General features: G+C 33.4%; 1 protein-coding gene across 2 annotated transcripts in view; it reads right to left on the reverse strand.

The window, feature by feature from the left end:
• The window catches only part of ERBB4 (erb-b2 receptor tyrosine kinase 4), a 1,081,463-nt gene that overhangs the window by 652,733 nt on the left and 402,387 nt on the right, over positions 1-26,343 (reverse strand). For both annotated transcript variants that reach the window (XM_081261308.1, XM_081261306.1), the window contains exon 2: positions 25,160-25,311. In XM_081261308.1, coding sequence (XP_081117434.1) covers positions 25,160-25,311 — 152 coding nt within the window. The remainder of the gene's footprint in view (positions 1-25,159; positions 25,312-26,343) is intronic.

The following is a 26,343-nucleotide window of genomic DNA, read 5'->3' on the forward strand; positions in this document are numbered from 1 at the left end:
TAAGAGACCACCCTGCTTGGGTTTGAATCTTGGCTCTGGAATTCATAAGCTTTAAAATCTCAGGCAAGCAGTACAACATGGTTGTATTTCAATCCTCTCATAAGTGGGGGAAATGATAATTCTCACTTCATAGTGTTATGGTAATTATCAGTTGACCATGTCATATATTCAATAGTCAATATAACATTATGAATATATAAGAATTTTCTCTTGTTATCATGCCATTAGATTTCTTTCATATAAGGAACGAGTTGCCATTTATTAACATTGTAGAGCAGGACAGTTGCACTTTAACTCTGATGGATCAAAAAAAAAATATGTGTTTCTAGAAAAAGAAGCTATGAATCTTATCACAGGGTTACCTAATAGTAAGATAAGTTGGTCAAATTTCAAATTAAGTAACTGGAAAATAAGACTCATTACTACACAAATAAAACTCTTTAAGTTAACTAAAATGTATAAATATCATTATCATGCAGGTTAATCATTAACTTTGAATGTTTCTGAAATAAATGCATTGTTGGGTATTTTACTTTCTTTAAAACAAATCAGGACACAGCGTGTAAAGCTAGAGGAAATTTTCCTGCACTATTACCAAGTTTCTGATAGACACCTTGTTTGTTTTAAGATGAACAGCATAGGTCCTGATACCAGGGAACAGGGACCATTTTTGTCCTGGAGCATTCCCAACACCCCACTGCATATGTCACTTTGATTGTTGCATTATAAGAATTGGTCTGAGAAAAAAAGTTACCAGGCACTTCCTGAGTTCAAATCTGAGATATTTTTAAGCAATTGGCATTTGGCTTCATGTTATTCTATGCACCAGAGGCCTGCCGTTATCAAAACAACTCTTGTGTGTTATTCCCTCCCTAACTACGCCGATTTTATTAAAATGTTCCTAGCTGATTTTCTATATGCCAAACTTTCTCCTGGGATCCATTTCCAAAGAATTCATAATGGAGGTGCTAATTTTTGATGAGCACATTTCAGAAAGTTCTAGGAGTACAACAAAACTCGAAAATTTTTTACATAAAACCCTAGAGAAAGCATCCAAGTTATATAAATGTTTTGGAAATATGTGTAAGGGAGATATAAAAAGCAACAGATTATTAATTGTTTTGTGATACAAATCAAAGGAAGGATAAAAAGCTTGTGACAATTACTAATGCAGTTTTAATTTGAATCAGCGTGTCAAAATGCAGAGCATTTATGACTAAATTTTTCAAAAGAAAGTAAGCTTTATATCTAACGGGCAGAATTTCACAATGAGAAACCAGAGCTAGTTCCCTCATGTCCTAATATTTTGACAAAATTGGAAATATGCAAGGAGAAGGAAAAGAGAAGATTCCAACAGCTCATGATGTCACAGCTTGAAAAAAATTTAATTTAGAAAAGAAAAATGAGAGTTATGCTTCAAAGAAAGGAGTTCAGGTTTGGACATGTTTTGAAGAGAAAGGGTATAAGAGGTCAGTTAACAACATGGTATGGAGGAAGCCAAACCTGAGAACAAAATGTTTAGAAAATCCTAGATTTTAAAACTTTAGTAGACCGAAAATAATATAGATTTTATGAAAGTCAAATAACAAGTTGAAAGTTGAAAGAGAAAGAAAAATAAAAGAAAATGCCAACGTAACACCAGGGCATCCTAAGAAAACTTGATGAGAATATTAAATAACAGATCTCATATGTTATTTATTAGTGAGGCATTAGATGTCCTCATCTCAGTGATGAGAACAGAGCTTACAGGACCATTTTGTTCTTCAAAATAAAGTAAAAGTTGTGGTTTACTGTCTGTCCCAGGCTTCCTCAAGCTTATTTAGATGAGTAACCCCTGGAAACTCACATAGCTCACATTTCATTCATACTTTAAAATGCACTAAGCTTTTCACATTAAATATTTTATTGGTGCTAGTTTCTGGCTCATAATTTACCATTATACAAAATAAAATCTCTGGTTTGAATTATCTGCCTAGTCCTTGGAAAACAAATACAACTAGTAATTCAGAGGAAGATAAGGAAAATGTGGGATCAAGAAGCCCAAAAAAACCAAGGAGCTAGCCAGACCAAAATATATATATTTTATTCAGCTGGAATCTTAAATACTTTCCTATTCAAAAGCAAACTAGACTTTTGCCTATGTCTCTTCTCCATCAGTCCTACCTATGTTTCTCCTATTATTATTTCTAATTAAATTTTCAATGTCCCTCAGAGGCTCATGTGCTAAAGGCTTGGTCCCCAGCCCCATATTGCTATTGGGAAATGGCAGAACCTTCAGGAGGTAGAACCTAGTGGAAGAAAGTCGGGTCACTAGGGCATAACCTTAAAGGGGTTATTAGGATCTGGATCCCTCCTTTCTATCTTTGCTTCCTGGTTGGTACAGTCTCTTCTGCAATGTGCTCCTGCCATGATATACTACATTACTATAGGCACAAAGCAACAGAATCAAGGAAAGATGAACTGAAACCATGAGCCCAAATTAACCACTCTTCCTTGTATGTTGTTTATCTCAGGTATTTTCTTAAACTGATGGAAAGAAAACACACTAATATCTACTTTTTTTCCCCTTTCACTAAGTTAATAGTTAAGGAAAAAACAATAAATCAAAATAGAAGTCATTATGGTCAAAATTTGGGCAGTTGGATTCCATTTTTATATATATATTATTATTTTTTTTTTAAAGATAGAGTGAGAGAGGAGAGAGAGAGAGAGAGAGAGAATTTTTAATATTTATTTTTTAGTTCTCGGTGGACACAACATCTTTGTTGGTATGTGGTGCTGAGAATCGAACCCGGGCCGCATGCATGCCAGGCGAGCACGCTACCGCTTGAGCCACATCCCCAGCCCCATTTTTATATATATTAATAAAGTAATTTAACAGACATTTATTCAATACAGACTAACAAGGTACTTTGATAAACATTGGTGATAAAGGGATCAAAAATAAATGTTGTTGCCACAAGATAGGCATCACTTGATCATTACAATAAGAGTATGCATAGGGCACTCTAGAAGGGAGAAAGAAAAAAAAATCTTCACAATTTAGGAAGTTATAGAATGTCTCTGTGGAGTTGATGCTAGAAAGACTACTAGGTCTAAAATAAATGAAGACGGAATTAATGTAAAAAAACATTTTAGAAAAAAATAATACATTTTTAGCAATAAAACTGATTTGAATAAAGTTCAGGATCCCTAGATGAATAGTAGTAAATAGATGATGAAAGAAAATGATTGACCAAATTATAAAGGCATTCAGATATGCCAAAAAGTTGCATTAACTTGAGAGATAGGTTTGGCAGAGAAAAATTACACATAAAAACATGCATTTTAATAATGGAAGGGAAAGATAAAACATATTGTACTATTAATATTTAAGTGGTGGTGCAGAAAAGAGTGGCTAATGAAAGAAAATAAGAAGTAAGAGACAAGTAATTGGAAAGTAACCAAGAAAGATAAATTTTGGGGGTACCTAAAAGGTTTAACAAAGAAGAAATGGTTAGCAGCATCAAAAGGCACAAAGATAGTGACTGGAAAATTGCTATTGGAATTAGCACAAAATATAAATTGGTAATCTTGGTAAGAGCTTGTTTACAGAGTTAAAAAAAAAAAGTAAAAGCTATACTAGAGAGTGAGCATTCATAAGAAGACAATTCATGTAAACACTTTCTGAAAGCTTGACTTCTAAAATATAAGGAGATAGGAGTGAACCAGAGATATATATGGACTTAAAGGATGTTCTCTAATTTGTATAGTGTTATGGTTTAAATGTTAGGTGTCCTATAAAAACTCTTGTAAGAAACAATGCAAGAACATTCAGGGGTGAAAGCCATTACCCAATCAGTGAATTAATCCCCTGATAAGGATTAACTAAGTGTAACTGAAGGTAGGGAGGGTGTGGCTGAAAGAGGTGGGTCATTGGGAGTGCGCCTTTGGGGTATATATTTTGTATCTGGGGAGTCTCTCTCTGCTTCATGGTGGCCATGTCCAAATCTGCTTCCCTCTGCCACACTCTTCGTGATGTTAAGCCTCACCTAAAGTCCTGAGGAAGGGAGCCAGCTATCTCTGGACCAAGATCTCTGAAACCATGAGTCCCCCAATAAACTTCTCCTTCTCTAAAGTTGTTCTTGTTGGGTTTTTTAGTCACAACAGCAAAAAAGCTGACTAAAACATGTATGTATCTGATAATATGTTCTATAGTTACTGTACTAAATAATAAGTTATAGGCCATCTAGTTATAAGAAATTTATAATAATAAAAGGTATGTATTAACCTTCTCTAAATAGTAAAATAACAAATATCCTCCATTTACAATAGTTATAGTGCGTTGGAACAAGTAGAGAATTGTGGATATAGATAGATGCTATATGGAAATAGTAGAGGAGTATTGTTGAGATTTCAGAAGTGTCACAGACAATGGTAGGCAAGGGAATCGCCTCAGCCTGCACCATGATATTTGCGCAAAGGTAGAATATCTTGTTACTAATGAAACTTAAACTTCAGGGTTCCCTTCACCATAGGCCCCTTCCAAAGCACCATATCTTGTTTAAATTATATTTCATAAAGATAATGTACCCCAGATTTTAAAAATTTTAAGCTCAAACATATGGGGTCAATCTAAACCTCAATTTACATCTAAAATGGGATTTTTATTCCAGGCTCTGGATAGAAAGTTTGCTGATACAATTTTTAGATGGAAAGGCATATATGGCCAGATTTGAGATAAATCCTACCCTTAAAAGACATCAGTGGGAAACGGAAGGTTTATGTAGGGCTTCTTACTATCACTGCATGCAGTTCATTGATAGAACTTTGATGTACTGTCTCCCCCCCTACATGCCCCTCCCCCAAAATACCAAACCTGCGAACACTTTGGTGAAAGTCACTTGTTTTACAAGCAATTAGAAAAGGGTTGTTGGTTTTTAAAGACCTTTCAGCCCCTTGGGTGATGATAAGGAGAAACCGATTTTTATTTTCTTTTCCAATCTCAGGGATATTACATAATGCTTATTAATAATGTGATTTGCAAATGAATTTAGAAGATGCTCAATAAAACTATGCTAAATGTTGCAATCAATTTGGTCTTAAATTGAAATAAAACTCAATCTTATAAGACTGCTCTCCTAGAAATGGTTTAAATGCACAACTAATGACTCCTATATGTATCCAGGAATGATGCAGATAACAGAAAAAATGGAAATGGAGTGGGGAACTACATTCCATCATCTACTACACTACTAGTGTAATGCCTGCATACACTTAAACACATTGAGCTATGCATGTTCATATTTATATCACTCCAGTTAGAATGATGGCCATCAAGAATACAAATAATAATAAATGCTGGCGACGATGTGAAGAAAAAAGAAGACTTCTACTCTCTTGGTGGGATTCTAAATTAGTACAACCACTATGGAAATCAGTATTGAGGTTCCTCAAAGGACTTGGAATATTATCTAACTATACCACTGCTCAGTATTTATACTGAAGAATTAAAGTCATCATACTATAGTGATATATGCATAACCATATTTATAGCAGCACATTTACAATAGCCAAACATGAAACCAGCTTAGGTATCCATAAGCAGATAAATATAAATAGATAAAGAAAATGTGGTATATGTACACATGGAGTTTTATTCAGCCAAAAGGAAGAATGAAATTATCTTATTTGCAGGAAAATGGATGGAACTTGAGAATATTATGTTAAGCAAAACAGGCCAAATTCAGTAAGTTGTCTCCTGTGTGGAAGGCAAAGAAGAAAAAGGGAAAATAAAGGTGGGGGGTACAGGAGAAATCTCATGAAAACTGAAAGGAGATTAGTAGAGTAGAAGAGAAGGACCAGAGGGAAGGAGGAGGAGAGGGAAAGGAGAAATACAAGGGAAAGATATTGGCCAAATTATATAGTCATAGTGTGTGCAGTATGAATACATAACAACAAAGTCCACCATTATGTACGATGATAGTTGACCAATAAAAATATGAAAAAAAAATTAAAAAAATAAAAAGCTGCTGCTCAAGGAAATTTTTAGTCATAATATTCTTTTTAAGATGACAATATATTTAATAGTACTAAATAGCAAATTATATGCCATCTAGCTCTAAGAAATTTTTAATTATAAAAAATTATCTATCAACCTTCTCTTAAATAGTAAAATCACAATTACGCCTCCATTTACAATAGTGCAATGGGATGAATGGGCCTGTTGAACTACTGATAGTCAGGAAGGCCTTGCCATGGAGTTGTTTTGATGAACTTCATACCAAGAAACAATTAGTCACATATCTCCAGCCAGCCATACATAGGAAACAATAATTTCTTCCAAGTCATATCTTGGTCTTGTTTTCCAACAAGCATCATAAAGCATTAGATTTGATTATATGGCAATGCCAATTTAGAATTCTAACATTTTAGAAGTCAATTCTACATAGCTTTGTTTAGGGAAAAGAATTTTCAGGATAAAATATCTAATTACATGTTTAAGCCCCTCGCCCTTGTGTTTTTTGCTTTGTTTTGTTTTTGGTTTCCCTGTCGTAAATTATCTGCACTAAGGCTGAGCTTTGTGGAACAAGCCTTTCATTCCAGTGACTCAGGAGGCTGAGGCAGGAGAAATGCAAGTTAGAGGCCAGTCTCAGCAACTTAGTGAGACCTTGTCTCTATCTAATAAAAAATATAAAATGCTGGAGATGTGGCTCAGTGGTTAAAGATCTCTGGGTTCCATATCCTATACCAAATATATATATATATATATATATATATATATATATATATATATATATATATATATATTCACATTAGGGCTGACAGGAATTGGAAGAGCTATATACAGTGGGTGAGATACATGCAGCATGCTAATACTGTTTTTAAGATTAAAGTGACATGCAGATACCAACCTCTAGCAAACCTATACATACAGGTAGGAAGATGAATCACAGATATGCTGTACCTTAAAAACAGCCTTTCAACAGAGATTGGGTGATTATTTCCATCTTTAACATGACTGCTGGCAAGAGATTATGTATCAATGATTTTACAGTCATTATTGAGTATTAGGATATTGTTGTTTCTGTTTTGGTTTGATGTGTGTGTCTGTGTGTGTGTAGCTTCAGGGTAATTTGACGCCTGAAATAGATCTAATTGACAGGATGGCTGTTTTCATCTAATGGTTTGTTACATAGATGGACCTTAGCCTGGCCTCAATTATAGACATCAGTCAGCATTTACTACAAAAGAAAGCAACATCCAAAAGTGGGAGGACACGGTGACAGAGAGAGATAGAAGAAAGAGAGTTCAGCCTATTTCCATCCCTATGCTGCTATAATGTTTGAAGCCAAATTATTCTTCCTTATTACTACACTTGATGCAGGAAAAAATAACTACTTTTTCTTATTCTTATGAAATGATGGGATGATATAGCCTTAATTCTGTTATTCTCACTGATAGTTTACATCCCTGGGATGTTTGCATAAAAATATTTATAGGAGTACTCTTCTTACACTTACAGCAAATCTATTTCATAAGTCCTAAATGTCCACGGTGAGCCAGGCACAATGCTTAGGTGGAGGATGCAAAGATGAATAAGTCTTAGTTCATAACACTGAACTTTAAGGGCATGGCCAAGTGCATATACAGTTGCAATATGGTATGAGAAATGAAATAGAACTGAACACTGGGAGTTGATAGAGGCCAAAGGAAGAAGAAATCATTTTGCTTGAGTGGGGTTTAAGGAAACCAGCAAATGCAAAGAACCTTTTAAGCATTTAGATAACTAGGTCTTGAGTCCTTCAGAGTCATTAGAGCAGAGTTCTGGAGGGCTGCTATTCTCAGGAGGTTCTGATTTTCGTTTATTCTGCTTATTGTAAGCCACAGGTAGATATATTTGCATTGCTAATCGTCTTATTTCAAAATCTGCTGACATGTTACTGTGGTTATGTATGAGATGTGTGGGTTAGTCAATTTTTAATCACTATTTGTTTATCTAGATTTGGTCTGAGTCAAGGGACCAGTCCTTGATTGGTGAGCCTACTGGGAAGTCAGCACTTTTGCCATGTATTAAACTTATATATGTATGGCTAACTTGTAATCTTGCATTAATGGCATTAATGGAGAGGAGTGAAATGTCTAATTTATGTATTTATTTATTTTTATGTGGTGCTGAGGATAGAATCCAGTGCCTTACATGAGCCAGGCAAGTCCTCTACCACTGAGCCACAGCCACAGCCCTATGAAATGTTTAAAGTTAAATATTAGAAAAAGATAAAAAGAAGAAGAAGAAGTAGTAGTAGAAGAAGAAGAAGAAGAAGAACAACAACAACAACAACAACATTATTCCAGTGTGTAGTCATAGGGTAAGCACTGAAAATACCATTATTGAATGGTATTAAAGTTGAGTTGGTAGAAATTACTTATAAAAGATCCCCCACATTGCTTATTGTCCATATTACTCATGTCTTTTATTCCCTTAAGAAAAAAAATTACTACTAGATGATCTTTTGTAAATGTTTTTGGAAATTGCAGAAAGGTTGTGATGAGCTCCCTTTCCCCCTGGAATCTCATCTAGGGACAAGCCTTACTTCCCTGTCACCCCCTCCACAAACCACCATGGCTCCCATCACCATGCTTCTGCTCTTCTTTGGTCCCAATTTGACTGTTCTCCTACTATATTAGCACCTTTGCAATGTTTCCAGGATTTTCTAATTTTTCCTCTTCTCCCATTAATTATATATATAGAACTGGTCCACTTGAATGTGCCCTTATTTCTTGACTTCATGGAGAAAATACAGTAGGAAATTTTTTTTAAAAAGGAGGATCAACATGTATGATTAAACATGTCTTTCTTTAAAAATGTACCTTTGTTCTTCACTATTGGCCATTTTCATCATTTATGACCCCCCCATCCTTGCCACCTGTGTATGAAATTGTTTTTGTTTCTGACAACTTATTTATCTATTGATTGTCCAGCATCTTCTTTGTGCTAGTAAAAATCTGATCAATTTGCTTCTGCAATCAAAAATTTTTTTTCAACTAGACTAACATTAGGACATTTTATTTCATTCAACCCCTTTGTCTGTAAAGCATTGATAGCTTAAAAATAACCTTGGTATTTGTTTCATCTCTTTGGTCATTTTTTCCCTCTAATTTATAACCAATTACCTCCAGTAATAATTCAGTCTTTTAAAATAAAATTCTCTTTTCCACAGGAGTATTTTTCCTCTCATTTATTTTATGTTTATAAATGTTGCTTCTAAAATATCATGTAGTTATTTAAACAAACACATTTATCTAAAATTTTATCTTTTGCATGTGCAATTGATATAAAAATTAATAAGGTATTTTCTTAGTCTTCAAAATCCTGTGCATTCAAACTCTTTTTCTCTTTTATAATACAAAATAAAAAAAATGATATACCCCAACTTTCAACAGTATTTCTAGTTGCATAGAAAATAGAGCAGGCCAAGCCAGCCTCAGCAATTCATGAAGACTCAAAATAAAAAACAATTTGGGATGTAGCTCTGTGGTAAAACACCCCTGAATTCAGTCCTTAATACCAAAAAAAAAACCTCAATTATTTAAGACAGATAAAGCAGAGCCACAGTGGGGATTGAACCTGAATTGCTTTACCATGCTTTACTACATCCACAGATGCTTTTTTAATTTTTCATTTTGAGACACTGTCTCACTAAGCTGCTGAGGGAAAGCTTCCTTAAGAAGCTGAGGTTGGCTTTCAACTCACAATCCTCCTCCCTTAGCCTTCTGAGTCACGGGGAATACAGGCATGTGTCACCATGCCCTGCACGAAAACACTTATAGTTTTTATCATCTATTATATGTCAGACATGTTTGTGTATTCTCCGCTTTTTACAATTGCATTTGACTCCTCCTGGGTGTTGTTCTACCCCCCAAAAAGAAAGAAACTGAAAAAGTTAAGGAATCTCTTCAAGGTCAAATAAAAAATTTATCAGATACCAATATCATTTCTCTTTCAAAAAAAAAATCAGATGACTACTGGAAATGACACTGCTCCTTCAAAAAAATTCCATAAAACCTAAAATTCATGCAGAAAACCTAATATGAAAAATCCATTGAGTCACCAACTGTTAGAACCTCATTACATTAGTTTTTCAGATCATGGTCTCTAAAAGTGAAGACCACATGTGGGTTATTGAAGAAAACTGAGTCCTACACTTCCCAAAGGGTGGTATAAAAAGTGATTTCAGACACACAGGGAGTACATTAAGTAGCCCTGAATCACATTGTGTGGAAGTTCTTCTTTCTGATTACATCAAAGAGAAAGCCTCAGTGGTGTGTCTCTATCTCTAACTCTAGCTATTCTTTCTTCTAATAAAGAAACAAAGAAAGCCTCAGGCCTGGAGTCTTTAGCAGTCAGGCATTTAGGTTCTGCATTGATGTTTTATTACTTTATACTTATGGTGGCAATACTGAAGTTTCATTTGTAGTAGTAAAATTAAATTTAACTTTAAAATATGTTTTTATGTAGAAAATGTTTCCATAAAAATATTAAAGTAAGAACATAGTTGCATATGGATATGACAATTATGAACACAGTTTAATACCAACAAAAGCTATATAATATTGCTTTAATGGTAATATTTTCATTTTTGGAAAGAAAACAGAACACTCAGAGAATTAAATAAATTTGTCCCAGAACACAGCATTTAGTTGGAGAGAACAGAACCTTGGGATTTTGTTTTCCATTAACTACTTGAAAGAAGCAGTGTGGCAGAAATGAGTCATAAGTAGGTACATTTTAGATCAGAAAGAATAAGAAACAGTGCAGGCCAGAATGCTATGAAACCTACTTGTAGGATTTCCCAAGAGCAATTCAGAGAGTAGACCTAGATGTTTCCCCTTACATCGTCTAACAGGCAAAACTATTGGTGAAGAGAGATCAGTGAAATATGTTCAACAAACTTTGGTCAAGATAAAATCTAAAGCTGAGATGTTAGAGAAAGCAGCCAAGCAGCATAACATTTTAACAAGACTCCAATAAGCAACAAGCCTTCTAGACTAAAGAAATTAAATTAAAAGAAAGATAAGCTTGGTATTCATGAGCAATGCCAGTATTTTCTATATCACACTTTATTAAAACCCTCAAAATTCCTCTTGGACACAAATCCCATAAATGCAGAAAGTTAAAGAGGAAATCCTGGAGGGCGCATTTGGGTAAAACAGCAATTCCAGAGTGCATTCAGCTACCCCAATCACCTCACTAAACCTATCTTTGGAAGGTTAGAAATGTTACTATCTTTTCAGAAGTCACATGCCACAATTGCTGAGGCAGTGAGTGTATCATTCTCCAAGAAAATGGAAGAGTTAAAAAGACTAAAGGACTTTAGAATTTTCTAAACAACTTTCTATGAAACCCACAAAATCATGTTCCTCCTTTCCTGATCTTACTTGGTTGTTTCCACAGTGTTATAAGAACAGATTTTTTTTTTTTTTAAGTGAGAAAGGGGAGAGTGCATGGTAGAATGGACTCGATATTAGAGAAGAGAGAGATGTAGATTCTCGTCTAGCTATGCCCCCTTTCTTACTGTTTGACTTTGGACAGACTCTCTTTTACTGAAAAATACTGAGATAAATGATGTTATTGGATTGCTATGAATATATATAAGAAACACACAGGGAAGGGAGGATAACTAATTAACATTAACTAGGTGCCTAAAATATGCTAGACTCTTGAATTTCATCTTTTCTTTTTGCTGTTCTACAGTGTAAATGGCCCAGTGCCTGGAAAATACAAGGTGTTCAATTAAGTTGCTGTCCATTTTCTCTAACTTACAAGGCACCCCATTATATTGTTAGAATGTTCTAATTGTTTGCAAATTCTTTCTTTTAAGCCAAAATCTGCCTCCTTTTAAACTTCCGCCTAATTCCCTCTTCTGGAACAACTCTAAACTGAACCACTCCCTTTTCAATGAGAGTCCTCCAAATAATCTCAAAATAATTACTACACTTCCCTTTCCTACTTTCCTCACCAGGGTCAACACACCCACTTCTTTCAACTGTTACTTTGGAGACATGGCTTTCTGGAACATATTACCCCAATTGCCTATTATAACCACACTCTAGTCAGTCAATTCTACTCTTAAACATAGGGTGTTTTTCTGAACATAAGAGTTCAAATGCAGTCTGAGAAATACTGTTGAATCTGTGCTAAGCAGTATTGAGCAACGGATTTGACTATTCTTTTAGCAACATTTATGCTAGCAGGATATGTGATTTTTTTCATATGTAGGAGACTCTTAAAGAAGACATGAACAAACAATTAAACAGTAATAAAGAATAAGACACATTTCTGTTTGAAAACATGTAATAATTTAATATTTGCCTTTCTATAAAGTGACAAAGGTAGTGTGAATTGTTTAATAATGATGTATGGCACAAGAATTTAGCTTAATTATCTGCAAAGTTAAACTTAGTTAAGTTCTTGAGTAAAACTCTTTAGAATGTCCTGAGTTTAAGTTCTACCAGCTAAGGATCCATGACCCTCGGGCAGGTTAGTTAACCTTTCTGTATCTCAGTGCCCTCATCAGCAAAATGGAATTGGCCCACTACTTCACCTGGGTGGGGAGAATCTCTCCATTAAAAAGACAGATTATACCTAAATACTAAGATACTAAGGCAAAAGGTGCCTTATTAATCCTGAGCAGAGTAGTTTAAGGTCTATAAGGTGAAACTCTACCATTCAAAAGATAAAAAATCTAAGCTATTTGGAAAACACCTTGAAACCCACTTCACACATGCTTTAGTTATTAGCATATTCCTGTATTTGCAGCTTCTTCTCTGCTCACCCCAATCCACCTATCCCATTATTCTTAATGCTTTTTCTTCTTTCCTTCCAAGCTCATTCCTTTCTAAAGGATTGAACCTCTTACCTATTACCATAGTCCTCTTTATTTTTACCACATGCTAGTTAACTTGTGCTTTCTGCTTCTTTGGGGAGAATAATAAGGGCTGACACTTTTCCAACAGCTTGACTTCATGGGGAATAATAAAGCATTTGCTACTGTGCTACTGTCTCCTGAAATAGAATGAAACTGAGGACAAACAGTCCACAAAGACACCACCCATTGACATCAGTTAGGTCCTTTAACTGACAAGAGGGAAATTCAAAAGGGATTTCCCAGAAGAGTTTGCTGTGAATTTTATCACCTAGACTACTTCCAAATATGTTCCTACCATAAAAATGAAGCTACTTATCTTGATTCTTAAATGTGTTTAAATTATATTCAGCAAATAAAAGGTTAATCCAAGCTCTCCAGGAAACTACATTTGTTGGAAAGACAACTAGGTTATTGCCCCAAAAGGCTGAAGCACAAGTTATCATTTGCAAAGCTTAACTTCTTGTTTGCTGAATTTAATTAAGGAGAATGAACACGCAATAGTCATCTAGTTTTTGCAAATAGAATGTATACTGATAAATGCTTTAATTACAATTACATTCCCTGGCTACCTTCCTACCTGATAATTGATAGAGCCCTGGCAGTGTACCTTACTTGGGATGCAGAGTACAATTCCAATAAGGAAGGTTTCCTAAAAAAATTGATAGGAACTCAAGAAGACTCTCACCAGATACCTTTAGCAAAAACTTGTTCTCCTGCCTCTCTCCTGTTAACTACCGGGACAACATCTGCCCTACTGCCCAGATTTGAGACCTCAGAATTTGTTATAGTTTGAATGTTGGAAGTCCCACAAAGAGCCATGTATTAAAGCTTGATCCCTATGATTGACCTACTGTGAGGGTATGTAATCTTTAAGAGGTAGTAGGAGGTCCCAAAGTCTCTAAGAACATATCACCAAAGGGAATTATGAGACTCTGGTCCTACTTTTTTTGCTAGCTCATGACGAAGTGAGTAGGTTTGCTCCATCACAGATTCCTACCAGGTTAAGTTGCCTAGCCATAGGCCCACTGATCATGGACTATAAACTGTGAGCCAAAATTAAATCTTTCTTCTGTATAAACTGATTATTTGAGGTATTTTGATATAGGAGGCTAAAACATTTTTTTGTTTGTTTACTTCCTCACCTATCACCTCCATATTCAGATAGTAATTAGTGTCTTATTTCCCTTTTATTTCCCTTTCTTGTCTCCACATCTGTGAATTGAATTAAAAATGGAGAAGATCTTCTGGATGTTCACTTAGAGCAACTTCTAGTCTCTATCTTTTATAATCCCCATTCTTTTTTTCAACTAATTCAAGCTTTATTTCCATATAAATCTTTTTGACCCTCCCCATGCATACTATTCAATCATTCATTATTTATCTCAGACCTTCTTTGAGTTCCAAATAGGGTGCTAAGTACTAAGGACATAAACACAATGAAAATGACACATTGTTCTCAAAGAGATTTGAGTCCATTCTGGAAATGTCTGTAGCATTGATTATACCATTCTTACGTATTTACAATGTTTGGGCTCAGTATTGTTAATTAACTTAGTCTTTACTCTTTATAAAACAGCACAATAAATTACAAAGAATTGCCAGTCAAGAGACATCTGCTGATGAATAAGTGAATGTTTAATTCTGATGATGGAAAAATCTAAACATTAAAGTGTACGTACCCCCAGTGTTCTCCATGATGTCTTTCTCATACCCACTGCCTTCAATATTGATTAATCCTTGGTCTACCAATGGCTATGGCTCTCCCAAAGCCTATCTCCTACTATAATTAATATAGTTCTGAAATTTTATGATTTGGCTATAAAAATTTCCATGCTTTGTTTCAAACTCAGTTAGTTAATTAATAGGTTAGTTATTTCTTCTGAAATCTATTCTGAATAATAGATGTATCACTGGTACATAGTAATCAAGAATAAGGCAAAATGCAAATGTATAAATCTTGAAGCAAAAGAATGAGTAAAAATGCTCACTTTGCCTGTTAGCTCTATGGTCCTAGAAAGCCATTTAATTTCTCTGAGCCTAAATTTCATCATTTCTAAAATGGGAATAATAACACTTTGTAGCAAAGTTATAGTAAGGAGTGGGAGATGGTTAGCCACTAAACCAGCACATTGCCTTGCACCCACCTCAACAAGTGTTATTTGGGAGGTGAGTCTAAAGATACTTACTTGTACTGTTTCTTATTAGAAAAAATATAGGTCTAGTATAGTAAGATTCACTTAAGAAAACAACTTAACCAAGCTTACTTTTTTCTATTCAACAAATAAAACTTTACTGAACATATACTCTGTCATATATATATAGACAAAAGTGAAAGTGCATCTTATAATTCAGTACATTCCCACACAATGTGACAAATGTAATAATGCAGATATGTACTTAGTACAATAGGAAAACAATGAAAGACATCAGTTCTGCTTGTCTTGATGGTAAGTGTGAGGAAACAGATCAAATCTAGAGAACATATTAATGTTGGGGAATAAATAACTTATATTTAGAATAAGTTATTAAAGAATGCATGATTTTCCAAAAGAGAAGTGTGAAAAGACATTCCATAAATGGAAAATACTGAATGCAAAATCATAGAGACTTTATTTATTTTAAAAAAATGAACTATTAGAGGGGAACATGTTAATGGGTGGGAATTTTCGGGTATTGAAGGCAGGTCAGAGGAGATGCATAAGGCTGTGATAGTTATTTGGTTTTGTTTAAGCAACACAGTTAGGCAGCAAACTAAGCTACCTACATGTCCATTAGGCTTTTATGTATGTGAGTAAGTATGTAAATTCAATTTCCAATTTTTCCACTGTAGGTAGCATAACATTTATTACTAACCAAACCATTTCATAGAACATAAGATAAAAGTTATTACAGGCTCAAAAAGACACTGTGGAGAGAAACTCCAATTAGAAAAGTAAATAATGTAAAATAATTCCTTTGTATTTCATTCTGATGGACAAAGTTATAAAGTATAAAATAATCCATTCTTATTGTTATAAAATTTACCTATTCATTCATTTCATTCATTTGCAGAGTAGTCACTACACAATAGAGCCTGGGTTTTATGCAAATTCTGTATTAAACTAGATATGACTTTTCCTACTATTTATTATTATTATAAACAGAAATTAAACAGATACTTAAAGAATTGCTATAGTAGAAGTGCTACCAAAAAGCATGAGGAACTATGAATGTATGTAATAGAAAGGAATTCACTAAGACATATGAGTGCTTATAAAGAAATGATTGATAAAGAAGACCAAAAGATTGAACAGAACCTATCCAAGATAGAAGTAAGTGTGCACATGCTTGCGTTTGTGAGGGGAAAGGCCTGAGAATTAAAAAAAAAAAAAAAAGTAGTAGAAGTAGAGCTGAATTCAAAAAGGAAGGTGGCTACAATTGAAAGATGGCCAGAAAATTTAATGTCACAAATGGCAGCAAGAAGATAAGGCTTTGGGCAGGGGCCAAATAATAAAGCAATTCTGGATTTTATCCTAAGAGTTTTGGACTTCAGAGGATGAAAAAGGTTAAGAGGGAACACAATACAATTCAGGTATGTAACCCCTAGTTGCTTGAATTTTCCACTGTTCTTCTTTCATGAACTCTTGTTAAGGCTTTATTGATGCCTCATTGATTTCTTTTATGAATATTTCCCAGTGCTTACATGATATGATGTCTGTTAGATTGTCAAAACAGCCGTTACTAACTTTGTAAAGCCTTTGCACATTTTTAGTAACTGACTGCCTCTTTAAAACAACCAAGCATTTGACTTATAATTTCACCTTTCTGAAAATATAAAATCATGCTCAACCAAAGGCTGAGCTTCTGAAAAATCTTTGTAAAACTGCATTGTCAAATCTTCTGGGCATGCCACTATAGTTGTTGACTTGGAGAGTTAAGTAAGAAAGTAGCCCAGGAAGTTTAGACAGAACCACCTATTGCTGAAGAGCTATAAGGTACCAGGCACCAGGAAAGGCACTTATATTTCTGGAAACAAATGGGACATCAAATTGTTAAAGAGGATTTACTTCAACACTCAATTACATATTCTGATTTTTAGGCAGAAATTTAACAGTAGTGATTTTGAAGAGGCTTATATGTACTAAAACAATTACCTTAATTTTTACCACTGTTATAATATATTTAAATGTGATATTTTATAGAAAATGGGTTCAAATTAGGGATCAGGAGAAATAATTACAGTGTTTCTAAATGCAATGGTTTTTTACATTTTATTTTTACCCTTTTGATCTTTAAATTATACTCTAGGTGACCAAAGAGAGACCTTTAAAATTGATTTGGTCTCATACAAAATTATTCAAGTTTAAATCTGCTCTTTCTTTCAAAAAAAAAAAAAAAGAAAAAGAAAACAAAGTGTTTCATTTTAAGAGTCAGAGAAAAATAAAGCCAATAAAAATGTACATAGTTGTAAATTTTGAGAAAGGTTTTATTTGGTTAAATTCCAATGTTTGGTTTTAGAACTAAAAGCTCACTGGAGAAATGCTTTTGTTAATCTTACAAACTCAGTTAAATGTCATTTGTCCTCACTTTGAACCAAGGACCTTGCTGCTTACAAATAAGAGAGGTGAAGAAATAACCTTTATGCACTCCATTTCCATGAGTGCAAAAAGCACTAAAGAACTATAGAGTAAAATGTATTTGTTACTTGGATTCTTCTATACTTAAGGTTGAGATCAGCCTATAAATTCATTATACTTATATTAAAGTTGAATTTAAATATGACAGGTCTCAGAATTATGTATAAAGGAACATTTTTTCCTAATAAACTCACTTAAAATTTAAGTACATTTGCAATAATATCATTTTTTATCTGTAGAGTGCATTGAAATTTGGGGAATCAAAACGTTTTAAGAGCAGCTTTATTATTAATTATTTTTATTAGAAATAAATTAGTTATTTCTCATTTTAGTTGTTTTATTTTTAATAATATTCCCTCAGAACATGGCATATAGTTACTGTTTTATAGCAATCTAATTCTTGAGCCTAGAAAATGGTAATTTGCATTTATACATACCTCAATATAAATGGTCATGAATTTATATTTATTTACATATGCATTTATAAATATTAGAGTTGTAAATAGCAATCTGTTTCTTTTTTTCTATCATTTCTTCTAATACTCCCTAAAATACTTGTTTTCTGTTGAATATGTATCTTTATTAAAGGTTCTGTTTTATTTAGTTTTAATATTTAAAAATATAGAGAAAACTCTTGAATATATTTTTATTTAATATTTTATTTAAATAGTTAAGAAGAAAATTTAAAAAATATGCTTAAATAAGTGCCAAATTAGGAATATGTACATTTTTAATTTTTGATTTATCTTGTAAGATTTCTGAAGAGGATCAGTATTTTGATTCAATGTATACTTTCAGATTAAATAGTACTTAACGCCTGAGTAATAAAAAAAAAAAATATATATATATATATATATATATATATATATATATATATATATTCGTAAGCCAAGTGTAAATTGCATAGCTTTTTCAAATGCAATACAAGTTCTATGATTAAATTTAGTACAAAATCAAGTTTCAATTTAAAAAGCCAGCTGTAAATACATACATACAAAATTGCATATGTATTATGTTTAACGATCTTAGGAACAGCTTGCAGAAACTATCAAAGCTTTGAAAATTCCATTTAACCCAGAATGTATGCTTTGACCCAACTGACATGTTATATATTATTATTCTCTGTACTTCCTTTTCAGTATTCTCCATCTCGCCAAGCTAGGAGACCACCAAATATGTTCAAATACAGCAAATGCAGCAAATATTTCCATTTACCACAAAGGCAATTTTGCATGTAATTCAAACCAACAAAAAAACTTAAAGAAGTTGGCATACTCCACATTATTCTAATACTTAATACTTGTTTGCCTGACCAAGATATTTCTTGAAGTCGGAGCTTCTTTGAACCTAATGGTAGTGAGTTCTAAACATGTGGATATTGATCTTTGTACCCCTCTCTTATAATCTGTCCCAATTAATGACATGGAAGAAAAATTTACACTACTATGCTCAATGAATAAATAGCTAAAGATGTAAATATGTGACAAGGGAGTTTTATTTACTTGTCCATCATTTAACAAAATTACAAATATACTACTTTTCTATATTATATTTTCAGGAAAACAAATTCATAACTGTACTCTCGTTTTGAAGTTCAGTTAGAATCTATGCACTGATTAATTATATATGCTATATAAGAAAATGTCATACTCATTTTTTTCACTAATTATGATAAGATAATACATGTGGGCCTGCTTTCTGATGCCATAGCTGGTTCACTGAAATGGTGTTTTTCTCACCAATTTTTAATGATTCTAAAGTCTACTTTTCTCATCCTGATTCTAATCAATCTCTCTGATGTAATCTCTCCCACACAATTCATTCTACCTGGTATTTAATGAACTAAAAACAAGCAGGCAATGGTAGCTTGTATTTAAACAAACTATTCAATAAATCATTTTATCACCCAAAGAAATAAGTGTTTTATAAATTATCTATTTATGTTTAAGTATGTATTCTAATCATCCACTATAAACTGCCAAAAGAAATGAAAAGTTGGCACTAAAGGTAGAGATGAAATGTGAATAATTCAGAACTTTTTATTGAGTCTCACTGGTAATCCACTCTTACTGAAAATAGCTAAGGAACAGGTCAAAGTATAGTTACTTGCTGCAACTCAAAACGCATTATTGCCAAGCATCATTTGTGACTTTATTGTAACAAAACCATGCTAATGAATTCAAGGTGTTAGACTCCAGGAAGCCAGTCAGCATTTTTTAGTCTCAGAGTTATATCTTTCTCTGCCTTCCTGCAAAAGTATGTCATTAGCCAGAAGTGGAGGAGGTATGAGAAAGAGAATGGAAAAGAATAAGTTCTTTACCATCAATGGAAAAGAGATACAAATTTCATGTCCTATGGAGTGGGAGAAAAGCAACATCCTCAAGTCTGAAAAATCCCATGCATATCCTAATAATAGAGGATGTGGATCACATTATAAAATGTTCATTGTTAAATAAAAACAAAGGCTATTATTAATTTAAGAATAGGACATTTTCTTTTTGAGACAAATGAGTTACATATTTACATGATTTTTATTTAAAAAAAGAAATTTTTAGATGATATCACAAAACACCTAGTTCTGTCAAATTATGCAATAAAAACAGATAATGCTTTTAAAAGTTTGTTACATACTCATAACACCTATGCTTGTTATTTATTATCTGAGAGAAGATATCATATTTATCATTTTCCCTTAAAAACTATATTTTCTTTCTCAAAGTTATTGCCTTTCTCTATCAACAATAGAATATAGTGGTGCTATTTTAAAATATATCTTAAAGCATTCTTTTCTTTATTTATAAAAGACATGTATAACTAGTAAACTTTAAGGCTTTTGAACTACAGCATACTGAGATCCAATAAACTTATGATGTTACTATTCCACATACATATACCAATTTCTAAACTTATCATTTCATAACCCTAACATATACTATTTCCAAAACAATCTATGTAAAATTAAAATCAAGTCATAGATTAAAAATTACTACCTATGATAGCCATGGGTAAGGAAAGGTATTAATAGTCCTTATATATACCCTACATACATACCACACTGTGTTATATATAGTTGGCAATTGATAGTTATTTGCTTAAGGTAGATACATAGAGAAAATGAATTTAAGGTACAAAAGCTGGTGGCTCTGTCACCTTTCTAGAAGCACTGAGTTATTGAATGCCAGCAGTAGCACAGAAGACCCATGTGGTATCAAAGAATAAAAGACTCCAAGAATTTTAATGAGGGTAAAAGGTCTAATAATTCACTCCCATTATGTGCTACATTTTGCCTTGCTTTAGAGAGTTCACTAGTGTAAGACAATAGCACAAAGTCTGTGATTTTTAAGCCTTGCAGCTTTCTATTACATGTCTTAACCTTGTGATCATGATAAAGCACACAGTAAATAAGTTTTAGGCCCTTTTTCTAGCCAACTATGTGGTATCTTGAGGGTTGAATGTTAACATAGTCAATCTTTTCCAAAAGGAAATGTAAAAACTGAACACTGAAAAAACAAAACTGGTTAAAAGAGCATCAAGATTGTTACAATAAAAGCATCTTGAAAATAATGCCTTTAAACTTATTCCAACAAAACAGAGTATCTAACAAAGATTAAGAGTATCTAACAAATCATTGTAACAAAGTATCTAACAAATCATTAGAGGGATTTTTTAAGGCTTATTTATGAATATATCTTCAGTCCAATTTCAAAGGCCTACTTTTGCTGCTTTCTTGAGATCTTGGGAGGTGTACTAGATGGGACATTTTAGTTATAGTAGAGGAAACAATCCTGTCCAGCTTATTGGGAAAAGGGGGAGATTATAAAATTACCATGAAGTTGCAGGAGCATTTTATGGCTGGAATGACTGAACCCAACCAGTCTTCAGAAGCACACTAGACCTTGGAAATGAATGGCTCCCACATCAGTATTTGGGTAAATAGCTCTCTTTTTCAGCTATTTGTGTCTGTTTCAGAGTTCTGGCTCCATTCTCTTGTTTGCACATCCTCTCTGACATTCAAACCACAAGACAAAAGAAGGCTGTGTTCTGGTACCCAAGTGAATAAGAAACTAACTCCTACAGAAACTGAACACTCTTGGCTACAATCCACTCATGTAAAGGAGTTCTGACTGACCCAGCCTGTCTTATTCCCAAACACCTGGCCTGTTGGTGGAGATACAACGAAATAACATGACTATGAAGAGAGATTCACATGTTCATTTAGAGAATATAACACATAGAAAGCCAGGATCCATAATTGAAGAAAAGTACTCATGTGTTCATTCAACAAATACTTAACTTACTATATTTGAGGTGCTGCTCTAGACAATGCTGATTGTATATGTAAGTTAAACAGGGTATCTGGGTAACCTGCTTTCATGAATCTATACAACTTAGGGTGTCTTCATACAAAACAAAACAAATGACAAAACACTACTAATGGGAAATCCTTTTAAAGCAAAGGTGATTTACTTGACTTCCAGAAGTAAGTAAATAAATAAATCCAGAATCATTCGAAGATCACTACCCATGATGCCTTTCCAAACACATGACAGATTTAGGTCGTTCTTGGAGAAAGGGAAATTGTGAAACTTCTATGGAAAGTTGTTCAGTAAATTAGAGTTGTATAAATAAACCTGAGGGATATGCGATCCATATACTAGATTAATGCAAGTTTCTTACTCATTGATATAATTCAAAACATGAAGGAAATAATGGTATATTGGAAAATACACCTTCTTTACATTATAATATAGACAGATTATGTGTTTTGGAGGAAAGATACTAAGAGCCCAAATGGGCCATAATGTGGTTTGCAGAAAGAATATAATTTTATATTAAATGGAGAGCTTTTAGTATATTCTAAGGTATAATTTGGAATAATGGATTTCAATAATATACTATTATGAGGATTTTGGCAAACAGTCTCTGTTCTCAGGACTCAGTTGAAGAGTTATTGCAACACTAAACTCATCAAGTATCAAACAGTGAGGAATCCAGGGTGTTCTGTCCTTTGTCCACTTCTTTATCTTATTTCTTTCAAACTCCCTTGACTATTTAATCTAATCCCAAAATGTTAAATTGTTCTGTCCATGCTATTATTTCCTAAGTATCTGTAATATAAGACTCACCACCTTCCCAATGCAATATTTTAGTCTACCTTCAAACTTTCTCTTTATTCCCACTGCATTGTAGGGCAGAAACCACATGTGATTTATTTGCATGTAAATGCCTAGTGTTTGGAACAATGCACACAAAGAACCCATTTATTACCTCTGATTTAGTCCTTCAATCTAAGTCTTAACCTAGTTACTCCCATTGGAATGTGCTAGCCTTCCACCCCACCCACTTCATGAGCTCTTATTCATTTTCTTGTGATTCAATTCAAGCATCTCTTTGATGAAAACTTTCCAGAATCCTTAGAAATTAGCCATTCTTTTCTTTGCTCAACATGTATGCCTATTATTAACTCAAGACAATATTTTATGATTCTGGGTACTTTTTTTTTTTGTATTAGCAACTACATAGTTATATAACTATAAAACTTTTTTGTCTTATGCTTATGCATACTTATATAATACGTAAATACACACACATACACACACACAGTAGTTATGTATTGCACATCTGTAATCCTCTACAGACTTCACGATCATTGAAGTCACGGACAATAGATTACTTGCTATCGTATGCTTGGATTAAGAAGTAGATATATGTCATGAGTAGAAAATATTTTTTATAAAGAAAAAAGTATGTCATCAACAAGGAAAAAGACAAAATAATACTATTAAATTATTAAAATTAGTCTTTTTTCTTTTACTTTCTTTTCTTTTTTTTTTCTTTTTGTTTTTTTTTTTTGTTTTTTAATACAAGGTCTATGTGCTCGGGCCGGCTTAAAACTTGCCATTCTCTGTCTCTGCCTCCAGCTTCCAAGTAGCAGGGATTATAAGAGTAAACCACTGTGACCAGGTAGAGTACAAAGTTTATATAAAGTTTTAAAGATGCTACTTAGGAACTAGCCATTAGTTATTTGAAGAAACAACTTAGTTTTTGTTTCAGGTAGAAACTGTGGCCTTCCTTATCTTATTCTCCTCCAAATCTGCTTATTTTAATGCTTTCTTTCTTTCTTTTTTTTTTTAGATCAGAATGGCCACTCAAAGAGTTTGATATCCAACATCAACATCTATATGCCACTTTCATAAAGTTTAAAAATTGACTAAAGGCTATCTTTAGCCTTTTTAATCTATTATAAAAAAATGGGAATACTAAAATTATAAAAAATATAAGATTTTAATGTTACTCAATTTAAAGATTGTCATTTACAATATTAATAATTATTTTGGTTGTTCAAGAAGACTAGGTACACATGCAGAAGACAAAGCAAACACACACCTGAAGAAAAGCAAAAGTCTCTAGATTGCATTTTTGAATTTTCTAATATTGCTCCAATCTAACATACTATATAGACTACTTCTTTGCCCTGTTTCACAATTCAATTTTCTCCATTAGTTTCCCTTCTTCCAGAATGCCATTGAGTTTCTTTTATATTAGCTAGAACAGCTTGTGTATATTCCCTTTTTGAACAAGAGCCTGCCTATATATATATATATATATATATATATATATATATATATATATATAATGTTTAAATATCATTTATGTCAAACATACAATGTTTAAATATCATTTTTATTTCTTGTTTAAAAAAACTATTAAAATTATCATAGTTCTCTAAATAATATAATATCCACTAAATAATTTACCATATCAGTATTGGGAATATTATCATCTTGATTTATGCTAGACAATACTCCTAAGATATATTGAATATTGTTGAAAATAATTCCAAATATGTAGCGGTAATGTTATCTAAAATGTATCTTAATAATTCTTCTCTAATAATAAATTCTTCATTGTGCAAAAACCACATTCCCAGATCACCTTGTACAGTCCATTTTAATTTTAGATTTTCCTGCAACTATTCCAGTTAAAGAAAAACTGTAGGTATTAGCATTTAATAGCTTGTTTAACAGAGTAACATTAAAAAAAGGCCAAAAGAAATTTCCAAAGGATAGATTGTCTCTGGATAACTTCATCTTTACACATTATATGCATGCATACATGACCTATATAAGTATTTTCAATGTCCCATGAGATTACTTTAAATAATTTATTGGGTTTCAAAACCAAACACCCTCCCCACTTTTGGTAACAATCTGAGTTTTCTTATAGTAATACAAAAGAGTCTAAAAATGTCCAAAGTGACAGGAATGGAACAGAAAAGGAAGTGATTGGTTAAAGTCACCAATTATTATCTGATTGGTCCTCTGACTCTCCTAGTCCTCAGCCTGTCAGAAAAAGACAGACTTGCAAGATGTCATGTACTACACCCTGACAGAATCTTTTATCCATCTCATGGCAGCAGTAACTGCTGTAACTCAAGGTGTCAGTCATCATGTCATTGTTACTCTTGTTCTTTTCCTGGGTGTGCTTCTGTATCTTATCTTCTTCCCCTAGTCACAAACCCTGCCGGGCAAGAAAGCATAGCTCTCAGGTCCAAGCCAGCAGGTCTCCCTTTACACATCATGACACCACTGTCGTCTCATAAAGAAGAGAAGAGAAAGAAAGAGACAGCTTTACCCGCAGGAAGGAGAGGTCCCGGTTGTGCTCGATGCTGGTTATCTCCAGGTTGCCCATGACTACCTCACAGTTCTCATAGTATTTGCGCAAGGCCCGGTACTGCTGTTCCAGGTCAGAGAGGGAACTCAGTTTATTCTCTGTTCCTGCACACACTGCAAAGACAAAAGATACACGTAAAGTTACATAACCTTTACATTACACGCACAATGATTATGTCTTCTTCCAAATCATTTCACAACAGCCAATTCCAACTCCCAAAATGAAAGTATTCTGAATGTCATTAAAAGGCAAAAACCCACACATGAATAAATAGCTTCATATTTATATTCCTAAATTACACATGCTAACCAAGACAGTAAGAAGGAGCAGGTTCCCCAGGAACACAAAGCAAGGAGATAGAATACTCTCACTTGCTGTGACTATATCAAGCAAGTAAATATATTTAATTTCATTTAAACACGGTTTACTTTAGGATTTGTAATTTACTCTATTTTCTAATGGAGTAATTGGACATATGTAAATAAATCAAAATAAAGAGAAGATAAAAGTAATATTTTTAAAATAGAATTTATTGTCTTTGTAAAATAAGCTGCTGAGCAATTTTTTTTTAGATTATTAAGAAATGCTTTTGGGGGCTGGGGATGTGGCTCAAGCGGTAGCGCGCTCGCCTGGCATGCGTGCGGCCCAGGTTCGATCCTCAGCACCACATACCAACAAAGATGTTGTGTCCGCAGAGAACTAAAATAAATAAATAAATAAATAAATATTAAAAATTCTCTCTCTCTCTCTCTCTCTCTCTCTCTCTCTCTCTCTCTCTCTCTCCTCTCTCACTCTCTCTTTAAAAAAAAAGAAATGCTTTTGGAAGATCTCAAAATGCTCTTTTAAAAAACATGTTAAACAATTTAGATTGATTAAGTATGTACTAAAAACAAGATATGTAACAAAATATAACTTTTATTGTTATAACTGGATCATCACTGTATATTCATGAATGTTCTGAAGTATAATAAACAGATAATCAATTACCTCTATTTGCCATTTTTCATGGAGGGAGTCTTGAGTCTGTTCAAGAGCACATATATATACACACATGTGTGGTTTGGGGGTTTATGTGTGTGTGTGTGATATCTTTTTGTCTCCAGAGACAGATTTTTAGTTGTTACATCTCATGGGGTCCAAATTCC

Source organism: Spermophilus citellus (genome assembly GCF_964194105.1).
Source record: "Spermophilus citellus genome assembly, chromosome: 11".
Lineage (NCBI taxonomy): Eukaryota > Metazoa > Chordata > Mammalia > Rodentia > Sciuridae > Spermophilus > Spermophilus citellus.